This window comes from Ambystoma mexicanum, chromosome 10 (assembly GCF_040938575.1).
Source record: "Ambystoma mexicanum isolate Mex_15411 chromosome 10, UKY_AmexF1_1, whole genome shotgun sequence".
NCBI classification, from domain to species: Eukaryota; Metazoa; Chordata; class Amphibia; order Caudata; family Ambystomatidae; genus Ambystoma; species Ambystoma mexicanum.
In genome coordinates this window covers 827,159,752-827,181,380 of record NC_090932.1, presented here as the reverse complement: position 1 = coordinate 827,181,380, position 21,629 = coordinate 827,159,752, and the positions used below count along the sequence as shown (strand labels likewise).

At 42.6% G+C, this 21,629-nt stretch overlaps 1 protein-coding gene across 1 annotated transcript in view; it reads left to right on the top strand.

The window, feature by feature from the left end:
* Nucleotides 1–21,629, top strand: part of SI (sucrase-isomaltase) — a 1,019,699-nt gene that overhangs the window by 133,028 nt on the left and 865,042 nt on the right. Inside the window, exon 13 of the mRNA XM_069618482.1 lies at nt 6,545–6,629. Within this exon, the coding sequence (XP_069474583.1) occupies nt 6,545–6,629 (85 nt within the window). The remainder of the gene's footprint in view (nt 1–6,544; nt 6,630–21,629) is intronic.

The following is a 21,629-nucleotide window of genomic DNA, read 5'->3' as shown; positions in this document are numbered from 1 at the left end:
AAGGCAACACAATCTATTTTGGCATCCAGGAGGAAACTAGTTAGAGGTTTAGATATAAACATATAGTCAAATCTAGATAGAGTTTTGTGAGGGTTGGAAAAGAACCTGAATTCAGAGTCAGATGGATGGGTAATACTCGAGTCATCTATAAGGCCTAATTCTCCAGTACAATTGGTACATTGTATGTGGGATTTGGTATGGTTAAAGCGTACACTGGATTTTCTATCTAAGAATGGATCTATAATCTCGTTGCAGCCACCACAGACAATTACATTATTAGGATTAAAGAGAAAAATGTGGCTCCTAAATTGCACCCAAAATAAGAGATCTGGCGATGTAGGTACATAGATGTTAAGAACAGTACATTCTATGGAATCAACTAATAGTTTCACCATTACCCATTTACTTATGTTATCCTATCCCTTATCCAACACCTGACAATTAAATGTCTTATCAATTAGAGTAATGAGCCCATTCTTCTTACCATTGGCTGCACTAGAGAAGACTTGGCCAACCAAATGTCGTTTGAGTTTAGCCACCTCTGTGTTAGACAGATACAACTCCTGAATGCAGGCAATAAATGGTTTGGTTCTATTAAGATGTGGTAATATTTACTATCTCTCAATAAGGTTATGTAATTTTTCAACATTCCACGATGTTACATTGAAGGTAATGCATTACAATAAGGTAGTATACAAATTGCATTGCTGACAAATAGGTTAGAGATAATCATAACAAGAGAGGCTAAAGGAGTAATATAGCTCCTAAGTTGGTTTACCTTTTTGAGTAGCAGGTTACCCTCAGTAGCTCCAATAACAAAGAAACATAAGGAAGGATACGTAAGGGAAGTGGGAAGCCAAACAAAATCAACATGGATGATATGTAACTGAAAAAAAAGAACATCAAAAATAATTGTTGTTAACAGGAAACAGTCACAACGATCCATGTTGAGCGAATAGGAAAAATAGAGGCAGAAGGACAACTAATGAGATAGCAACCGCCGCACCCCACCCCAGTGAGTACAGTAGAATTTAAAGTCAGTCATATTTAAATGAAGCATACGCAATGTAGATCAGGTGGGTGGTCTCGAGTGTCCATATCATCTCTCCTCTGGCTTTGAATAATGTGTCTTAAAACAGATGGATCATGAAAGGCAGAAGTATGACCATTAAAAGTAACTTTAAGGATAGCAGGGTTTATTATACCGTATCTTGCATTAAGCTGCTTAAGGGCCGCTTTAAGTGCAGGTAATTATTTTCTTTTGGCTGCTGTGGCATTAGATACATCCTGAATGATGAAAATCCTTTTGTCATTCCAAGCAAGTTGTTTTACAGATCTAGCTTTCTGCATTATAAGAAGTGCATGTGTGTAATCAATAAAAGCAAATATGAAGGTTCTAACTGGATTGTTAGATGCATAGTTGGATGATTGTATTGAATGAACTGGACCAATCCGATGAGTGCTTTGAAAGCTCAGCTTAACTTACGCCGGTAGATCTAGGAGCTTCGTAAGCATGGTGCTTAGGAATGCAATCGGGTTGTCCCCTTCAATACCTTCTGGAAGACCCACAATACGCAGGTTATTCCTCCTGTTGCAATTTTCCAAATATTCAGTGTGCTTTTGTAGGGATTTTCAGTATTTTCAAGGACTTGTACTCTGCTTGTGACATCTTCGGCGTCACTAACTCTTTGCTCTACTTCTGTTATTCTTGCTTCAAAAGCAGACCATTTATCATCCATTTGCTGTAATTTGACATTGGTAGCATCCATAAAAGGTTTTAAAGCCTTTATTTCCATAAGTATAGCCTGGTTGGTTTGATCAGGAGAGTCACCTTTGTGTGTCAGTGATTCACTTTTCTGCCTTTTATTGGTAGGACATATGGACATTTCTTTAGCTTGTCCTTTTTTTGATGCCATATTCAGGAGATTAGTGTACAACCAAAAATGTAGGTTGTTATACACTGGAGATCCACATCTAAGTTAGTATATTCGGCTGGCAGATCAGTGTATTCTTAAGCAATATGACCTGACCAGCAGGGGCATTACCGACTCAGGTAATGCCCCGGTCCCATAGTTAACGAAGGCCCCCGTGCATTACCTGAGTCTGTAATGCCCCCTTCGCGAGGGTCATATTGCTTTTAGTACCCCGGCCCGCAAGATCTGCGTGACCGGGGCACTAAAACATTTTTTTCTGTCCTGAAACGTTTCCGGACAGAAAAAAAAAAACAACCAAAAAAATGACCAGATGGAAATGGAAAACAGTGCCCGTTTTCCCTTTCCTTGGCGGCCGACGGGGTGGACGCACTGGGAACACTTCTGTTCCCAGCGCGTCCACTCCTGGAAAAAAAGACAAGAAGGTAAGTGGAGTTGGGGTTGGGAAGGAGGAGGAAGGAAGGGGAAAAAAAATAATTCACCTGGGTCCCCGGCAGGGGACGATGGAAGCTAACGTGTATATAAGTGCTTTGGTAAGGTCCTTTCGTCTGTCCCTATGTTACTATGTCATCACTACTACTTGCAATGCCTCATCTATCTGTGCATATATTCTCCTCTATATATGTTCATCGACTGAGTGATTATCCTTATCATGTAACCTTAAGAACTATCCCTGCTACAAACATATTATATTCATGGCCTGAATCTATCGCAGTGTCCTTATCTATTAGAGGGCTCCTATAGCGTCTACCACGCTTCTGCTTAGTGAACTTATTTACTAACTCCTATCCCTTTGCATATGTTATTTTAGCTTATGGCGTATGCTTGCTGGCAGAAAGTGCTTTTCATCTGTTGGCATCTCTATCCCTATAGTGCATGCATGTATGCAGGGGCTGCATCTCATTTCATCTTTTATTAAAAGGATATGGTGGGAATGACAGAGCGATCTGTGTGTGGTCTGTACATTTGACCTTTGATGTGTTCCCTAACTCGTGCTTCATGGGTCTTCTCAACTTATATTTTCTCTCACGTGTGGGATGTAGGACACTCATCCCAACAGTTCATGTTGGCTGTTTAATATCTGCTTCAACAGACAGTGCTATTTTTAAAATTAGTACCATGCAGGGGGGTGAGGAGGACTCCCAGATAATGGGGAGGCTCGGAAGATGCGCTTTACCATATGTTAAAGCCCCTGGTCTGAGCTTCCTCAGAGCAGGAGTCTGCTATCTTCCCTCAACATGTTTCAAGGTAAGTGCAGCTTTCCAGCTTTCCCCTGCGTCTGATCCCCAACCCCCCTTTTCTGCCCTGTTGGGCAGCCCACTCCCCACTCCCTACTTACCTTCTTGTCTGTTGGCTGTGCCAGTAACAGTAATGTTCCCGGCGCAGCACCGACATCAGCAAGACTGCCATGGAAAGTGAGATGGGACTACATATTCTCCCTTCCTACCGATCCATGGAAGACATTTTTTTATTTATTTTTTAAAGTTGCAGTTTCACAACTTCCAAACTATTAGTACACCCATAGTGGTGGTGGGCATTATGGACCCTGGTAATGTCCTAGGGCTTCATTAAGGCCCTTGCTTTGATCGGGCATGTGACTAAGGTCCCGGGACATTACATGGCTCAGTAATGCCCCCCACACCCCTGCCTGTGCAATATTGCTTAAGTAACATGGGCAAAATGTATTATACCAGGTCAAAAGTATAACAAAATCCATTTTAAGATGGATTTCTATAATTTGGCCTGCTGGACTGATTTTTAGGAGTCCACACTAGTGATAGTGAACAGGGTATTCTGAGGAGTTAGCCAAAACCCAATCAAGGTAGCAATGGAGAGAGTCAAGGTTTATTCTCATGTGAGTGTTAGTGTGGTCGGGGTCCCAAATGAGTTCACACATTTTGGCACACAATCATTAAATACAGACAGTCAATTATAAAAATACAGTTATTTATTATAGGCCTTCAGAACACAGTGGAAAATGCATCTAACAAGTAGTACCCTAAAGTCACAGGAACCAGTGTTTCTCATCAGTGTGTTGTCTATGTAGGAAGAATTCAATCGGCCTGTGTTGGTGATTATTTCAATCTATTTCAAAGTGCTACAACAATTTTACCAGAGGTAAGTAAGAGTTCTCCTTTCTTCCAGACCCAAGGCTACTCGAGGGGCAGGATACCCAACACAGGCTTGATGACCAAATTAGATTGGAATGAGATAGGAGACAAAGGGCCATGTTCCTAATGTTATCCTACAGAGGACAGGGTGGACAGGCACACGGTGCTCACTAACTCCCCTGACTCCAATTTTTCCAGAACATTTTGTGGGTCACTGGAGGCTCGATCTTCCACCATTTGTTCCAGTGAGAGGTGCCCACGAGTTGTAGGTTTGAGGATTCTTCAAGTTGAAATGAAATGCAAGCTGAAACCCCCTTTGGAGAAGAAATGCAGAATCCACCAATGCAGACCCCTTCAAGACATTGCATATGTTGGAGGAAGGTTTGTTCAGGCAATGTTCTCTATACACAAGCAATGACAGGTGTCCTTCGAGTCGAGGGCACAGCAGCTGCTCCAGGACAGGTACCCTTGATGGTGGAATGGTGAAATTGGCAGAGATGGCTACTTGTGGCAAATTATGTTGTTCTAGCAAGGTAGCCCATGGGAGACCTTGTCAGTCCACTGGGCAGTCCAGGGACATTTCCAAGGGCTGTGAAGGGCTGGATCCTCAAAAACGTATTAAGGCTAGTTGGTAGTTGGTATTAAGCACTGCTCAGGATCCTCGGCAATCAAGCAGAGGAGCAGGGTTTAGCTGGGCAGGACACCAGAAGGGATGCCGGGCCACTTCAGGAGTCATCTTCAGATGATCAGCAGGCGGCTCTTCTTTGAGGGATTATTGGCTCCCATGCATATCAGAAGAAATGGCTGCAGAGGTCCTCCTTTTATTTAAAATCTGCCAACCAATGTTAAGGATCTACTACTAATTTCACAGTCGCTTCAACAGCAGGGTTTCTGGTATCAAGGATGTGGACGGGAACTAGACAGTTCCAGACCCCTTCCTTGGCCACACAAAGGCTCACTAGCCTGCAAACGCTTCAGCTTTCCCAGGGGAGTGCATGACTTTATGATGACTTTCCTGACCTGGAACGGTGGGAAGAAGCCAAACTGCAAAATGGCAATAGTACAAGTGAAAATCCCATAGCACAGCCTTTTCAGGACACTAGCTATTGTTTAGTAGCCATACAGGTTAAACACGAATGTGCACACCAAAAATAATGCACACATGTTAAAAATGTAACTGTTGCCAAACCTAAAACTACATGTCCTTTTCCTAAGACTACGTCTTATAAATTACATTTACACAGATTTCAGTAGAGATTTTAAGCATCAGCAAAAATATAAGGAGTTGGAAGTCAAGCAATTTCTAGTAGTAGGAAAGGAGAAAGACAGGGGGAATGATAGAGACATGTATATATTACTGAGGTAAACATACAGAAGATATGATATGATATGATATGGCATGTAAAACGCGCCTATACACAAGTGTTTCAAGGTGCGACGAGGCAAGGGAAGGGGGACAAGGGAAGACGGACAACGATCTTACTAGGCCAGGTGTCATTCAGATCGCGCAAGTGCATGGGAAGGGGGAAAGGGAAAAGTGCTGGGGGGAAGGGAGGGGAAAAGTGCAGTACATGGGATATTAGAATAAATAAGAGTAAAAGGCCAGGGGTGGCAAGTGCAAGGTAAGTGCATACGTAAGTGCTGGTAGGGGGACTGTAGGGATACAGAGAAACAGTCCCCAGGTGCAAGGGTTGCCGGGGAGGCAGTGCAGGTGTGCAGCTGGTGGGGCCTGGTCCAGATATCAGAAGGGTGGCCAGGTAACCAGTGCAGTAACAGGCAGGACATCAGCAGGGGAGGGGGGGTGTGAGAAAGCAGAAGCAAAGAGGAAGGTTTTGAGGTGCTTCCGGAACCGAAGATGGTTCTCCTCAAGTTTAAGGGATGCAGGAAGGCTGTTCCAGAGGGAGGCCCCTGCCGATGAGAGAGATCTACCACCAACTCTTTGCGACTGACCCTGAGGGAGTTGGAGGTGGATGAGTGAAGAGCTCGAGAAGGAAGATATTTAGGAAGAGAGAGCTGAAGGTATTGCGGCCCCAGAAGGCCTTGTGGACAATGCAGAGGGTTTTGAACTTAATCCTCGCAGCCACTGGGAGCAAGTGCAGAGATTTCAGTCCTGGAGAGATGCGGTCCCTAAGCTTGAGGCCAAGAAAAAGTCTTGCAGTCCTGTTCTGGATAAGTTGCAGAGGGCGGAGGGTAGAGGCAGGCAGTATGAGATGTTACTTTCATAAAAGTTGCGACTGGAGGAAAAGGTGCCATTGGGTCAGATTCCTCAGCGGCGTATTAGAGCCAAAACAAAAAAAAAATGTTATTTTCTTGAGGGAAGAGGAATCTTTGAAAATGGATCCAGGAAGGAGTGTTGGTCAATTTGAGGTTTCACAAGGCAAACAATCAGTCTGAAATAACAAATACTCTTGGCCCTGCAATGTACACACACATACACATTTTAAAAACTCATTAACATTAACATTAATATTAACATTAAACAAATGCTGTTCTTTGTTTTAGGATATGAATGAAGTATCCAGCTTCATTAAGGGGTCCAAGTCTGGCTGTGCGAAAAACAAGTTGAATTACCCACCGTTCACACCACGTAAGTTGCTTTTGACTTGTGGACTTTATTTGACAATTGCTTCGTATATTGACCTCGATTATTTAGTGCAGGAATTATGTGCACACACATACAATAAGATTTCCACTTACTGAAGGAAATCCATATAAATGGTACCTATTGGCCACCTGATCGATTTGCTCAGAAAATAAGGCGTGAGAGACTGCAGTATTCACAGTACAATCCTGAGTTTTATCACGCTCTTATTGAATATGCACACCAAAGCAGTTTTAACTTGTTCCCACTCTGGCAACCACCCATTACCCCAAAAAATAAGTTCCTGCACTTGTCTGCTGGCCTCCTCTATTGCATCTCAGGCCTCATTCCCCCTCTGTTTTCAATGTTCTGCCACCCTATTTAGGTGTCTCTGTTTCACATAGGCCCTTTTCTTTGGGGGTGGGCTGTCCCATCAGATTAGTTCGCTGGACAGTTTTGCATTGCTTTATTATGCTTCATTTTTTTACTGCGGTTTTGATCGTAATCTTTTTCCAAAATAATGAGCGCATATTCCAGCTGATCATAGGGAAATACAACAAAATGGCAAGTACAAGAAGACTAAAGTTCGAGTTATTAAATAATGTCCTCAATATTTATTACCCGTAAAACATGATGTACTAGTTTGACCGACACATTTCCCTGAAGATTGTGGGTTTTCTGTGGTTTAATTAATCGTGATTAAAAATATCCTCTTCCATTGAGTCAGTTCAAATAACAAATTATAATACTGGACTAAGTACACTCTTATTTTACGAGTGGGCAGTAAGAAGATTGGCTAATTAACACACTTTATTTACTGTCATTTTAACCACTTCTCTGGGACGTTGGAGTTTGACATGATACAATTGTGACTGCAAACTAAGGACATTGCATCTAATGAAAGTACATTCATAAATATAAACAAAGTTTGTCACTTTATAATTCAGATAAAAACTTACACTACAAATACAAATGACTCACTATATCTATAGTACAGATGTAGGCTTTAAAATGAGTGCTATGAAGTAGTGTAATGAGAGTTAACAATTCAATTGTAGTGTGACACACTGTGTTTTCTATTTTTAAATATTTAACTTACATAGAGTGTAGTAATCGTAACATTGGCTAGTCCAATAAATATAGACTTACTTTTTGTAGGTATTAAACTCATCCCATGAATTTATTTTAGCTAATTCCTTTTATTGAAACTAAGCAACTTTGGTCGCTTTGCCCAGATATTCTGTCATTGAGATGCGGCCATCACATCCACTACAAATACAAGTGAGCATATGTAATTCCCATTTGTAAAATACAGCTAACATCCACATTTGTTATACACATTGGGAAGCGGCATTCAAAATCTGAATTTGGAATCCAAAATTTGAATAAATTGTCGAACCAGAAGAAGGAGTTGGACACACTGAGGACATTTCAAAGGGTTCCTTATTAAATAAAATGAGAGGCCTATCTACCCCTATAACTAAGGCAATTGTCTCTTCCTACGAAACTAAACTACGGGTGCCCACGAGTCATCGAAAAGCCATAAGTATGTCCTCCATCAAAACCTAATTCTATCTGGCCCTACCACTATAGAAAAAGAACCTGAAGACCAGAGCACTATGCTTCTGGTTAAGACTTCCCTTGGCCGAAATCAGTGGGCTTCTTCTCAGTGTAGTGTTCTTAGTGCCAATGAAAAAAAAAAGGTTTTATTTAAAGTCAATATAGTTCCTTAATCCTCCTTGCACACTCCTGAAGAGATTCTGTAACTCATTGTATACATTTAAGATTTTAACATCTTTACATAGGGGAACCTTCTCCCATCCATTCCCCAAAACCTGGTATGATTTTCTTGTGGTTACCCCTGTAACAGGTTGAATCCTCCAGATTCTATTCTATTAATTGTGTTCATAGTGTGTCTTAAAGAGCCCTCCAGGCCTTCCTGATTCCTTACAATTGACAATACTTGTAGCCCTTACCAATGTTCACACTTCGGGTTTACCGGTCTCCTGTAACGCACATTCACAATTATTTCACTTGTTTCAAGTTTCCTCCCCCTTTTCTGGACCACCCTGCTATCTTATTCAGCATTGGGCTGGTTCCCAGGGTTTGGCATTTAGTAAGAGCATCTTCCCCTTGTTTTGCTCTCTGGTCTTTCCAGTCTCTCAGTGTCTCTGTCTCTCATCCTGCCCTCCTAGGCAGTCTCCACGCACACAGGCAGAGTGAAGGACTTTTGCCTCTCGAGGAGATCAGTATCTGTGGACATTTGTGGGCTGCACTTCCACTTCAGGAACCCCAGGGTCATGCCACCAAGTGGGACAGTCTTCTTGACCCCGTCCCTCCAGTGATAACTCCACTGCTCTCTTTGCTGGCCTTCCGGTGGTCATGTCTGCCCTACTATTCTCTTATGCTGCTGCTGGCTCTGCTGCCTAGCAGCGTTCCGCCCCTCCTGGATGTTCCTTTGTCAGAGGCTCTCCTCTGCATAAAGTTCTCTCTGCCTCACATTAGGATCTTCAGCTCTTTAAGTTTGCGGCCGACTTTTAAAGGGGCATTTTGTTTCTCTTTGTTGGTTATGTGAAATCCAGTATTGCCTAAATCCAATGAGATGGGAATTGTATTACTGCTTGTTGAAGGCAATATAGCAGTAAGTGCTTGCATATTAATTCCCATATAAGTGGATAGTGTTTCTCTCATAGGGAGTTCCTCATGGGAATGGAAGTACTTGTTGCCAAGAGGGGAGTAACTCCCGGTGAGGTTCCACTTGCCCAGACCCTTATTGATGGTCTTGCTAATTGGGCTTAGGTCCCTAGCCTCAAAAGAGATGTCTCCCCCTGGGGAGAAGGGACCCATACCCTTGATTTGTCAAAACACTCATTTGCAATCCAAATTTAAAAATAAACATTTAAATGTGAAAACTAGCTGCGGAATCCACATTCTAAAATCAAGTTCAGAATTCAAATTTAGAAGGATTTTCAAAATGGTAATCCTTGGTAAGCTTTTGTAATCAGAATTTATAAGTGTGTTTTTGATACGTATTACTGCACATTCCTAAATGTGAAATACCTGTTCACATTCATAAAAAGTAAATATCTGGAATATCAACCACTCCAAATCTCTGGAGATGGCAGTTGAGTTATTTAATCACCCCAATTCAATGAATGAATCACACATTGATTAGTACACAAAAACAACTTTTCATAGCCAGCAACCATGCAAAATGAACATTTTGCCCAGGAGATTGCGAATGATCACCATTCTATTAACCAAACAGACTAATGTGGAGACTGGGCTTGGTCTGTGACCTTCACTAATGAGCACTATGACCAAGGTATTGCTTTCAATCATGTTCCGAGGACCTCTAATCTATCCATTCTGTCCAGTTGGGCAAAGGCTTTGCCAAAGCCAAGTGGATACTCTGATTGGGGTTTGGCCTTCAGTCATCCCCCAAACTCAACAAAAAGAACCTTAATGTTAGAAACATGGAAATGTTTTCAGACTGTTCCCAACCCTCCAGAATGGTTGTCTTTACAGAATTCATTTAGATTGCATTCTAATGAGATCTATAGTGCTGGCACAGTTTACAGTCAGGAAAGTGCCAATGAGGGTCCCTAAAAGCTTTATGTGTGTCGATAGATATGTCAGTGATCGCAAGTGTGGTCACTTTTTGCTAATTAGTATGCATTTCACCAAGTTAAGGTCACGAGTGAGTCCAGATTTCTTATGCACTGGGAATGTCCTACACCCATTAAACTAAATTGTACCTTAACACACACTACACTTTGACTTCACAACATTAACTTTAAAAATATGGCAGCTCAAGCATATTGAATATTTATTAACTAGCATTCAATTATGAAAACACTTTTCATTAGGCAAGCACATTCACTGTGAGCCCTTAGCTGGAACAAATACCACTGAGACAGATGCAAAACTCTACAGTATATTTTTATTGGGCCTCATACAACCCATGCGGCCAGGGAATGAACAGGGCTGGTAAGGGTCCGGCCCGTTCATTCCGGGCCGCCCTATTCCGAGGTCTGCAGCGGGACCCGCTAAGGAACGCCTGGTCGGACCAGGCCTTCTTAGCGGGACCCGCTAACAAACGAGGTTGCTAACAATGGCCCCGTCCTTAACGGGCCTGTTGTTAGCATCCTCCCCGTTCCCATTGAGCCCTATGGGGGCTCAAATGGAAATGGGGATGTACCGGGTCAGGGTCCCACGAACGGGATTTGCTGGGCCCTCCAAGGTCGGAATGGCCCAGTAAGTCCCCTTTCACTGGACCCGGACCTGGAACCCGGAATGCTTTTAGCGGCATGGCTACATCCATACTCGTAATGAGGCTCATTGTTTTTTACATGTTGTTCTAAAATGTCAATTGCCCTGCAGCATTTTTCGGCCACCTTGTTTGAAGCAGCCGAATGAGCACTAACCTTCTTTAGGTACAGTTCATACCTTACTGCTAGTACCAGGTCAGCAATCTAGAATACTCATCTGAAGTTATCAGTATCTAAGAATTATACTGCTAATTGCTTGCACTTCCTCTCCCTCAAACTAGAGAAATCAGTCCCATTCGCACTCACATATAAAGAGGCACAACTCAACCATACCTCCCTGAATTTCCTCTTTTGCTGTGCCTCCTGCTTTCTCCAACACCACCTTAACTCACCCGTGTACCTTCCTACTACACACTAAGGTTTGGAACTGATGCATGAGAAGCAACATATGCAATATAGCGAGTCAGACAATCCTCACTGACAGGACACCACATTTGTGCAGTTTATATTCCTATTTCCTTTCATTAAAACATGCAAGTAACGGACCAACTTGCTGAATAACGTTTAAATTGATAGTACATCTTATAGCTCTCCTTCACAACATGCAGAAAGGCACCAGGAATGACAAAATGGCATACTAAATGTTACAGACATGCTTAAATAAATACCAGTGTGTCAGGAAGAGCACAAATGTTTTTTGCATTCTTTGAGCTGAACAGCTTTTGATCCATGGGGAATGAATAACGTCAGAATCCCTATCCCAATCCATATTAAATCAGTAGATACACAACTTCTCCTGTAACAAGCACCCAAATGCCCTCAATGGTCTATCATCCGCCATGTCACATATCCTAGGTATAAATGCACATTGTATTTGTCCCCCATGAAACATGTAATTTAAGATCACAAACAGCAGCCTGAACAGTGCAATCCAGTGTGCCTCTTTTCAACCTCATGCAAACCTTTCATACATACATCAATTTCCAAAAAACTGGAATCTTGCAATGGAATCCATTTGTGATCATGATATGATAAGTCATTTATAACGCGCCTGTACACAATAGTTTCTAGGCGCGACCAAATCTCCATTTTTATACAATGTGACATGCTGGCACACAGATTTTAAGAGGTCTGATTGATGACCCCTGGATAATGCTTTTACTACTTCAAAGGAGTGTACTGTATGTGCTGCATAATTTGCTGTCGCAAGTGATGGAATAAGATATGCAATGCTTCTTGTCACTTCTAATTGTGCACATTGTCATTTAATTACAGAATCAATGTTTTCTGCATCAATACAATCGACGAGATTTTCTAGAGGGGTACAGATTCGCCATGTCCCGTTTTTACAGATATGTGTGCTAAAATGTATCCATGCCGCAGTCATCTTCTGAAATTAAGAGTAAATGGGCCTGAATTACAAAGCATTTCTCATTGAGATGTTCCCATTGAGCAAAACCTTTGTAAATCAGGCCCATTATGTATTAAATGCCAGAACATTTGCAGAGTATTCCTGTGTGAAATACAAGTATAGCAATATCTTAAAATGTAAAGTGCAAGCACACTGTCACACTGGGCGCCTCACAAACCAATAAATAACAAATAACGTTAAAAGGCGAATCATTGCATTGGATGTTTATATTGAAACTATGGCAACAAATCCACAGGGTGCTTTACAAATGGGATGCTTTACAACATAATCGGTGTATTGATAACAGTGTAAATACACAAATGAATGTGATGATAACACATAAGTAACTTGATAGGGTAGCCCTAACAGCGGAAATTGTGACACAAATAGGTGAGTCCTAGACAAGGATATTAGTAAATGGGGAATTCCTAAACATCTCTGTCACATTTATGAGCCCAGCCGACACGTGTTTCGAGCGTCTACTCTTCCTCAGGGCTGTGTGTATTGATCGAACCATAGATACATGAAAAACAAAGGGGTGTCTGGGAGTCTCTCTACCAGCACAAACACAGCCCATTGACCTGTTCTTGGGTCGATGGCCCCTGGGAGAGACTCTTCCAAGTCTTTAGCTCACTGTCCCTTTCACAGAGAATAAATGTCCATTCCTATAAGTCTTTGTCCTGTCCTGGTGCTGTCCAGCACCAAAATGCTAGGCAATTCTCCTCTGAACAAGTGTACCAACAGCAACCCCATACACGTGTTTCTACCTTGTTGGGCATCATCAGTGAGGTGGAGCTGTGCCTCTCTAAGAACAGTGAGCAAGGGGTCCACGTCTGGATCGCCCTGGTAACTTAGGGTGAGACCCAAAGTTATTTAATATTCAAAACAAAAGGGGTCTGGGAGTCTCTCATCCAGCACAAACACAGCCCATTGACCTGTTCTCGGGTGGATGGCCCCTGGGAGAGTCTCAACCAAGTCTGCGGAACAGGTAATGACCGTTATGTCATGAATGCTTCTCTGAGTGCAGGCCCCTGAGGGGGCAATGTTGGAAAATATACGGGCACAAACATTATTGAATGTGCCATGGAAATAAGATGGAATGGAGAATGCCCCAGATTCGGATTATACTTCACTTGCTTAAACTTCACACTGCAATGTTGTAATATTACTGGGCATGATTCCCAATGTATTGTTGACAGTTCTAAAGTGATTGGAAGTTTTTATTGTGAATTGCCGAGGACTATATCTCCCATGTGAGGAGTGTACAGACTCCTTGCTCGTTAGAGAGTATTGTGTATTCTGTGGTTGCGTGGCAATGTGACGATTGTGTCTGAACGTGGTTGCAGGGGTACCTGCACCACTGCAATGTTTCATTCTCAACTTGTGTATTGGAATTGTTTGAGAGAGCATCCTGCCTTTATTGTAGTTGCTTTAAACTTTACTGCAAGCCTGCTTGTTATATGTGAACTGGATCTGGGGAATGTATGCCACACACCAGGGTAAAAATCAGAATATTACTGGGTGGCGGTCATGAACCTGAGATGACTGCGCTCATACAACATTGAGTGCATGCTGCTTGAACAACAGCCAGGGATACGTTTCCATTCGGTATTACCCCAATTGACTTTTTACAATTGACCTTTTGCACAATTGACCTAATTATAGTGGTCCTAATTGACCTTCTGCACAATTGACTTTTATATTATTTAAGTTATTTTATATATGTATTGGATTGGTTTTGGATTATAAATAATATAAGGGGATTGCGTGAAGGGTTGTGGGGGGTTTTGGATTGGGTGGGGGGATGCAGAGGGTTTCCCCCTGCATATATGTCCTAATTGACCTTCTAAATTAGGTCAATTCTCCCGAGGTCAATTGTGAAAAGGTCAATTCGTATACAACCTTCCTTTCAACACAGGGGTGGAGCACACACAGCTGCGGTTTGTAAACAACCTAGCAGGTATTGGTGTCATGTGCCTGTGAGGCTGAAAAAGACATAGGTGATGCTAGTATGTTCAATGGCCATGATATAGACGTGCCAATGAGTTGCCATAAGTGGCAGATGAGCAGTAATATGAGATGCATTGGCCGAAAATGTATTGAACTGTGACAGTATTTACACAAAGATTGGACTCATTAGCAATATATATATGAAATGGGTTCTCTATCCATAATCATCAAATTCTCACAAGCGTTTTTGCCTGCCATGTCCTTGTAACCTTTCTAAAATTGAAAATATAGGTCACCAGCTGCATCTCCTTCTTAAAGTACTATGAGTTATGATACGTTATGTTATTGTGCATTGTACAGCACCTTATATACCATTGGTATGAACTCAAAGCGCTGTGGGTTAAACACCCTTGGCAATGGTAGTCCAGGTCAGTGGACAGAGTAGGGTAGGAAATAGTGCTTGGGTGCACATTGTATGTGCACATAGTATGTGTGCAGCCAGTGTGGTTTACGTGGTGTGTAGCAGCATTCTAATGCTAGGCATGATGCAGTGGTTGTGTGAGGTCAGTTGAATGTGTGCAGCAAGGTGGTTGACCTTGGAGTTTGCATTCTGGCAGTGGAGCTTGTGTATGAGATTATGTGTGGTGCATCTAGGCCAATTTCTTTTGTGGGGGTATAGCTGTGTTCGAAAGACTGTTGAGGTGTTCATGGAGGTGTGTAGGTATGTGTGCAGCTAGGCCAAAATTGATCATGAGGTATAGCTGCACTCTATTGTTTGTTGGAGTAGAGGACTGAGTGAGCATATCGGCTTGGTGAGTGTCTCTGGGGATTGGTGGGAGACCCCTATTTCAGATTACCCTGCAGTGCCGGCTGAGCTGACAGTATCTATTCTAGAGGTTCGTAGCATTGGTTCTCCGAGAGAGATTCTTAGTTAAGCGCAGAGTTTGTTCTGATTACCGGGCTTAAGGTTATATTTCTCTGCCTGGTACTGTCATCAGTGTTTAGTTGCAGGTCTATGGTCGTCGCTGTGTCTCATCAAGTCTGCCATTGTTTATTGTAAGAACCTTCTCGTTGTTCAGTTACATCTAGTTCTATTCTATAGGACTTACGAGTACTAGCTAGATTTGATTACTGGAGTTCCGTGCACCCAGGGACCAGCAACAGCAACTATGGTCATTCCTCCTCAGTGTGCATTTACATAAGTTCTGTTTTATCGGACATACGGGTACCTCCTAGGAATGAAGATCAGTACTCTGTGAGCCTGAAGGTCAAGCAACAGATCAGGCGTTGATGTAAGGGGTGTGCGTGAACTGGCAGTGTTATATGCAGCAGGGGTTAGAGTGTACCTGATCTGGTGTGTGTTTAGAGTATTGGTGGCAGTACCTCAATGTCACTTGCAGGAACTTGCCTTGCCAGATTCCTCACATGATTCAGAGCATATTCCCTTGAGGTGGAACAGATTCAGTTCATTGCTGAAGCTTGGATATAATTGCCAGTGGGCCCACTTTCTGGGTCTTTGGTAACTGTTTATAGAGGATGGACGGGTATTCCAGCCCTGGGCTTAAAAAAATCAGACCGTATATCTAACTCAAGGAGAGATGCTCACTGGCTCCCCATCAAAGCCAGAATCATTTTTAAAACTCTATGGGCCTCATTACAAGTTTGGCGGTAGCTCCATGGCTGCCGCCAAACCGGGCTCCATTACCGGGTTCCCAGAATGAGGAATTACTGGGCCATTCCGAGTTCGGAGGGCCCGGTAATTCCTCCCTCTGAGAACTCGGGCCCGGACCTTCCCCATTCCCATCTGAGCCCCCATAGCGCTCAATGGGAATGGGAGAGGGAGCTAACATCGGGCCGATTACGACCGGCCCGTTGGTAGCTCCCGCTTCCCCTCGCAGGACCCGGTAATGACGCCTGGTTTTACCTCACAATTTCGCGGAACGGGTTCAACGGGTCCGCCTCCATTAGCGGAGCCTGTTAGCCCATTCCGCGAACCTTGGAATGAGGCCCTATGTGCCACCCACAAATGCATTTCCAAGAAAGCTCCCATCTATCTCAACTAGGGGTGTACCGAACTTCGGCTTCGAGTAATTGTTTGGCCGAATTCCGGCTGAAATTAGCTATTCGGCATTCGGCCGAATAATTAATTAATTATTACTCGAAGCCGAAGTTCCATTAAAGCAAATAAAGACACGCACGTGCGTGCAGCCACTAATTTACTTTTAGCAGCAGAGGGCTGAGAGCGGAGGGCGGGTGATGCAGGAAGCCCCAGGGAGGCTGGAGAGGTGCATAAACACATGAATCATGAGTGTTAACAGCCCCAGCATTTACATCTGACTCGGATCAAGGGTCAGGGGGCTTGTTTGTGAACACGATGAGAGAGGCTACTGGGCGCGTCGATGGGTGATGAAAGCAGCATCAGAGTAGCTGCTTGGCACTTGAGCCCTATTGAAAGGTCACAGCTAGCAGATCCTGTTTTCTGCTAATGAGGCCGCTTCCCCTGTTAAGCCACACCCGAGCGTCCCAGCAGTGGCTGCCAAAAGGAATCAGAGAGGCCAGTAGCATCGCCCGCCTACCTTCTGGACTCTGGTGGGAGCGCACCATGTAAAGCAAATGAAGCAGCTCGAGTTTTGCCCGGCGAAGAATATGGTCAGGAAAGTGTGCAAGTGTCTATTTAAAAGTTTCACCTTCAGTAAGATGGTCAGGTTTTCATTGGGGAAGCAGTGACATGTCCTCTTAGGGAGGAATAGTCTGCTTACTGGAAACAGCCTGGGGCCTGGTGAGCTACCTCTTAAATGTGCATCTGGACAAAGAGTTCCTAATGGAGATCAGTCCATCTGAATAAGAGTGGGGCGGCAACCTCCTTTGTTACAGTCCAACGGGACTGGCTGCTAATTGCTGCCAGGTGACTGAAAAGATGCCTGCAGACAAGCCCACATGCCTCTGTCAGCACTTAGGAAGGTGTCAAGAGTCATGTGTTCCCTGCTGTTGTGGGGGAGATACTGTAAGATATACCTTCGTTTAGGAGCCCCGGTACAAAAACGCCTACAAATAATGTTATTTGCACTATGACAATGTATTGCCTTGTGCTAGTATTGTACAAAATGACACTTGCACCAGTGCAAACTTTGTGCAATTTGGCGAATGTTGGCTATTGTCATAGATCTGTTGCCTGCTGGTGCACTTATGTTTGCGAAATATATAGGTGGACAGCCCACAATTAGTGGAAAAAACAGTATCTTCCTACCTTTCAAATATACCTTACTCTCCAGTGCTTTAAGTGATATTGGAAATTAAAGGGGCCTCTAATGAGTAACAAAGGAAAATATATTTATTCGGTCCTAAGAATTTAGTGATGTGCCATAAGTAATTTAGGAATCTGTATTTTATTTATTTATTGCACATTTGTAATCTATGCTATGCCATGATCTATTTATAAGCATGTCCTTCACTGAAGTCCTGTTAAAACAAGCATTGGCAAAGCCAACAGTTTTGGCTTGTTATGCATATCTTGACACATTTCCTGTAGTAACCTACTATTCGGTAACTATTCGGTTCCGGCCGAATATTTATTTCCACTATTCGGTATCCAGCCGAATAGTAAATTCACTATTCGCTACACCCCTAACCTCAACAAAGCTATCTCCTTTAAAAAGGCCACGAGAACACTTAGATCTAACAATAGTCCCAAGTTACAAAAGTACTAGGGCAGGGGGAAGCAGCTTCCTAGTACTAGCTCCAAAATTCTGGAACTCGCTCCCTATTCACTCGAGAATTGAACCTTCCCACCAATGTTTTAAGAAGACACTAAAAACATGGCTGTTCAACACATTATAAAACAAAAACCAAATTCTGTTTTTGATCTGCCGGTCACCCCAGTAGCACTACCACTGGCAAATCTCACCTATGTGCATGATTTCCCCCTATCCCGCTTGCACCTGTATTATGATATCACTGTACATTAACTAATCAGCATGAACTGTATCTATTCTGTTCTCAGTTGGAAATAGAGATTCAAGCACAGTGTAACCTGCTGAAATCTGCAACGCACCTTACTTTAATATGTCTGTAAATTAACCAGAGATTCAAGCTTTACTGTAACCTACGCCGTGATACCCATGGGTTTGGGCATATAACAAATGCAATAAATAAAAATATTTTATGGTTGGAATTTCTGATTTATATTCTATTATTGTCCCTTATGGAAGCTAAGAGTGCTAGGGAGCTCATCTGATTGGAGAGCATAGTGCATATTTTTTCTGTCACTGTAGGTTGTCTGCATCTGGTGTCCCAGTCAAACACGGGCAAACACAGAGTGGAGCTACTTCTTTGGGAGCTGCCCTTTGGTCGGCCATTAGCCAAGGGCGCCCTGGGAGGACTTGCGAAGAAGGGTGTCTCCTAGTCACGTGACCAAGGACACAAGCCAATTGGCGGAAGTGAACACTGTCTGGGGCCTATGGGTTATTACTGCAAGCCAGGGAAAACTACAGGCAATGGATAGGCACCCTGACTCCTTCAGCCAATTGCTATCAACCTGGGAGGAGAGAGGAACAAGGAACAGCAACAAAGACTACACTCCCCAAGACAGTCCTCTCTAGAAGTTGAACCAGTATGGAAAAAAAAATAATTGTAAATTCCACTTAAAAAACAGATTTAAAACTCCCCAAAATACTCCAAACAGGCTGGAAACATCTTATCCTACTAGGTGCTTGCTGTACAGGATGCCTATGGATTACTAACTGCAAGCCAGGGAAAACTACAGACAATGGACAAGTACCCCTGACTCCCTCAGCCAATTGCTCTCAACATGGGGGTGGAGAGGAAAAGGTTACAGAAACAAACACAAGGACTACACTCCCCAAGGCAGTCCTCTCTAGAAGTTGAACCAGCAGAAAAAAAACAATTTGTAACATCCACTTACAACATAGACAAAACCCTCCAAAAAGACCCTAAGCAGGTTGGAAACTTACTACCAGGTCCTTGCTGTACAAGATGCCCATGGAATAATAACTGCAGGCCAGGGAAACTACTGACAATAGACAGGCACACCAGCAGAAAAAAACGATTTGTAAATTCCACTTAAAACACAGATACAAACCCCCCAAAAAGACCTCAAACAGGTTGGAAATATCTTATCTTAATCTTACCGGCTGCTTGCTGTACAGGATGCCTATGGATTCCTAATTGCAAGCTAGGGAAAAATACAGATAATGGACAGGCACCCCTGACTCAGCCAATTGCTATCAACATGGGAGGAGAGAGGAACAAGGAACAGAAACAAAGGACTATACTGCCCAAGGTATTCCTCTCTAGAAGTTGAACCAGCAGAAAAAGAAAAAAATGTATAAAATCCACTTAAACTCAGGTCCAATAACCCCAAACAATGCTGAACAGACTAGAAACATCTAATGAGGTGCTTGCTGTACAGGATGCATATGGATTACTAACTGCAAGCCAGGGAAACTACAGACAACGGACAAGTACCCCTGACTCCCTCAGCCAATTGCTATCAACATGGGAGGAGAGAGGAAAAAGGAATAGAAACAAAGGACTACACTGCCCAAGTCAGTCCTCTCTAGAAGTTGAACCACCAGAAAAAAACGATTTGTAAAATCCACTTAAAACACAGATAAATCCCACCAAAAAGAACCCAAATAGGCTGCAAACGTATTACAGGTGCTTGCTGTACAGGATGCTTATGGATTACTAACTGCAAGCCAGGGAAACTACTGACAATAGACAGGCACCCCAGCAGAAAAAGTGATTTATTAATTCAACTTAAAACAGAGATACAAAACCCCAAAAAGACCCTAAACCGACTAGAACCATCTTGCTAGGTGCTTGCTCTACAGGATGCCTATGGATTACTAACAACAAGCCAGGGAAAACTACAGACAATGGACAGACAGCCGGATTCCCTCAACCAATTATATCAACATAAGAGGAGAGTGGAAAAAGGAACAAAAACAAACAAAGGACTAGACTCCCCAAAGCAGCCCTCTCTAGAAGTTGAACTAGCAGAAAAGATGATTTGTATAACCCACTTAAAACACAGACAAAACCATCCAAAATAAACCCATCTGGTTGGAATTGTATCACCAGCTGCTTGCTGTACAGGATTCTCATGGACTACTAACTGCAAGCCAGGGAGACTATTGACAACAGACAGACCCCAGCAGAAACACAGAGATTTGTAAATTCCACTTAAAACACAGCTACAAAACCCCTAAAAAGTCCCCAAACAGGCTGGAAGCATCTTATTTTACCAGGTGCTTGCTGTAAAGGATGCATATGGATTATTAACTGCAAGCCAGGTAAAACTACAGACAATGGACAGGCACCCCTGACTCCCTCAGCCAATTTCTATCAACATGGGAGGAGAGAGGCGAAAGTCCATATGATTCCTGTGTCCTCTTACCAATCTTCAAACCAATTGATGTACTCTTGGATTCAATACATGTACATCTGAGCCACTAATGTGTCAACTTGAATTATGACATATAGGTCTAAGTATATACAATTGATTTACCAGAGTAATTAATGGGGTATCTGGTTGCGCTTAAGGAGGTCTTAGGAATGTTTAAAAAAAAAGCCTCAATCTGAAACAATAGCTAAAGAAAAGCTGGGTGACCCCACCACTCATTGACATCTGGGGCAACAGTAACATATATTGTTGAAGTAGTGTCGCGTGAGAATGAGTAAAATCATAAATGAAAGTATTTGCACCAAAAACGAATTATCAGCAAATAATCACCATACAAGGTGCTGGCCTGGACATGAAGCAAGAGCACAAATATATGTCATTTATTAATAATCAAAGTTTCCAATATAGTGAAAATAAGAAGAAAAGAAAACACAAATCATGAAGAAATAACTTCTGAACAAATAGGAACTATTACAAACAATCATAAAGTTAATGCAATTTACTGTTCCCAATTGCTATTACACATCCACATGTGTACATATTTCATACAGATGTAACATATATTATTCAAAAAATGCCCCCATCTCTATATGAGGCTGGAATGTCAATACTATACAGACAAATTCCTGAAGTCTATAGTAAGGGCCAAAACAAAAGGACAATCATACACACAATAAATGTTCTCAAATGTATATGGTCTACTAGCTGAGGTCATCAATCCAATATATGAAGTCGATCATTTCTTATTTGCAAATATATTTGCTAGTTTCGACTTTCAGGGACCAATCACACACCCATATATTGTGACGTATAAACTATCTCTATCTTACTTTAGTGGGGTCAATCTTCTGTAATGGGCAAGATGACCATTTTCAACTCTTCAAAAGGATCAAAAATACCTGCAAAATATTTCACAATAATGTGGCATATCCATGATAAAAATATATCAT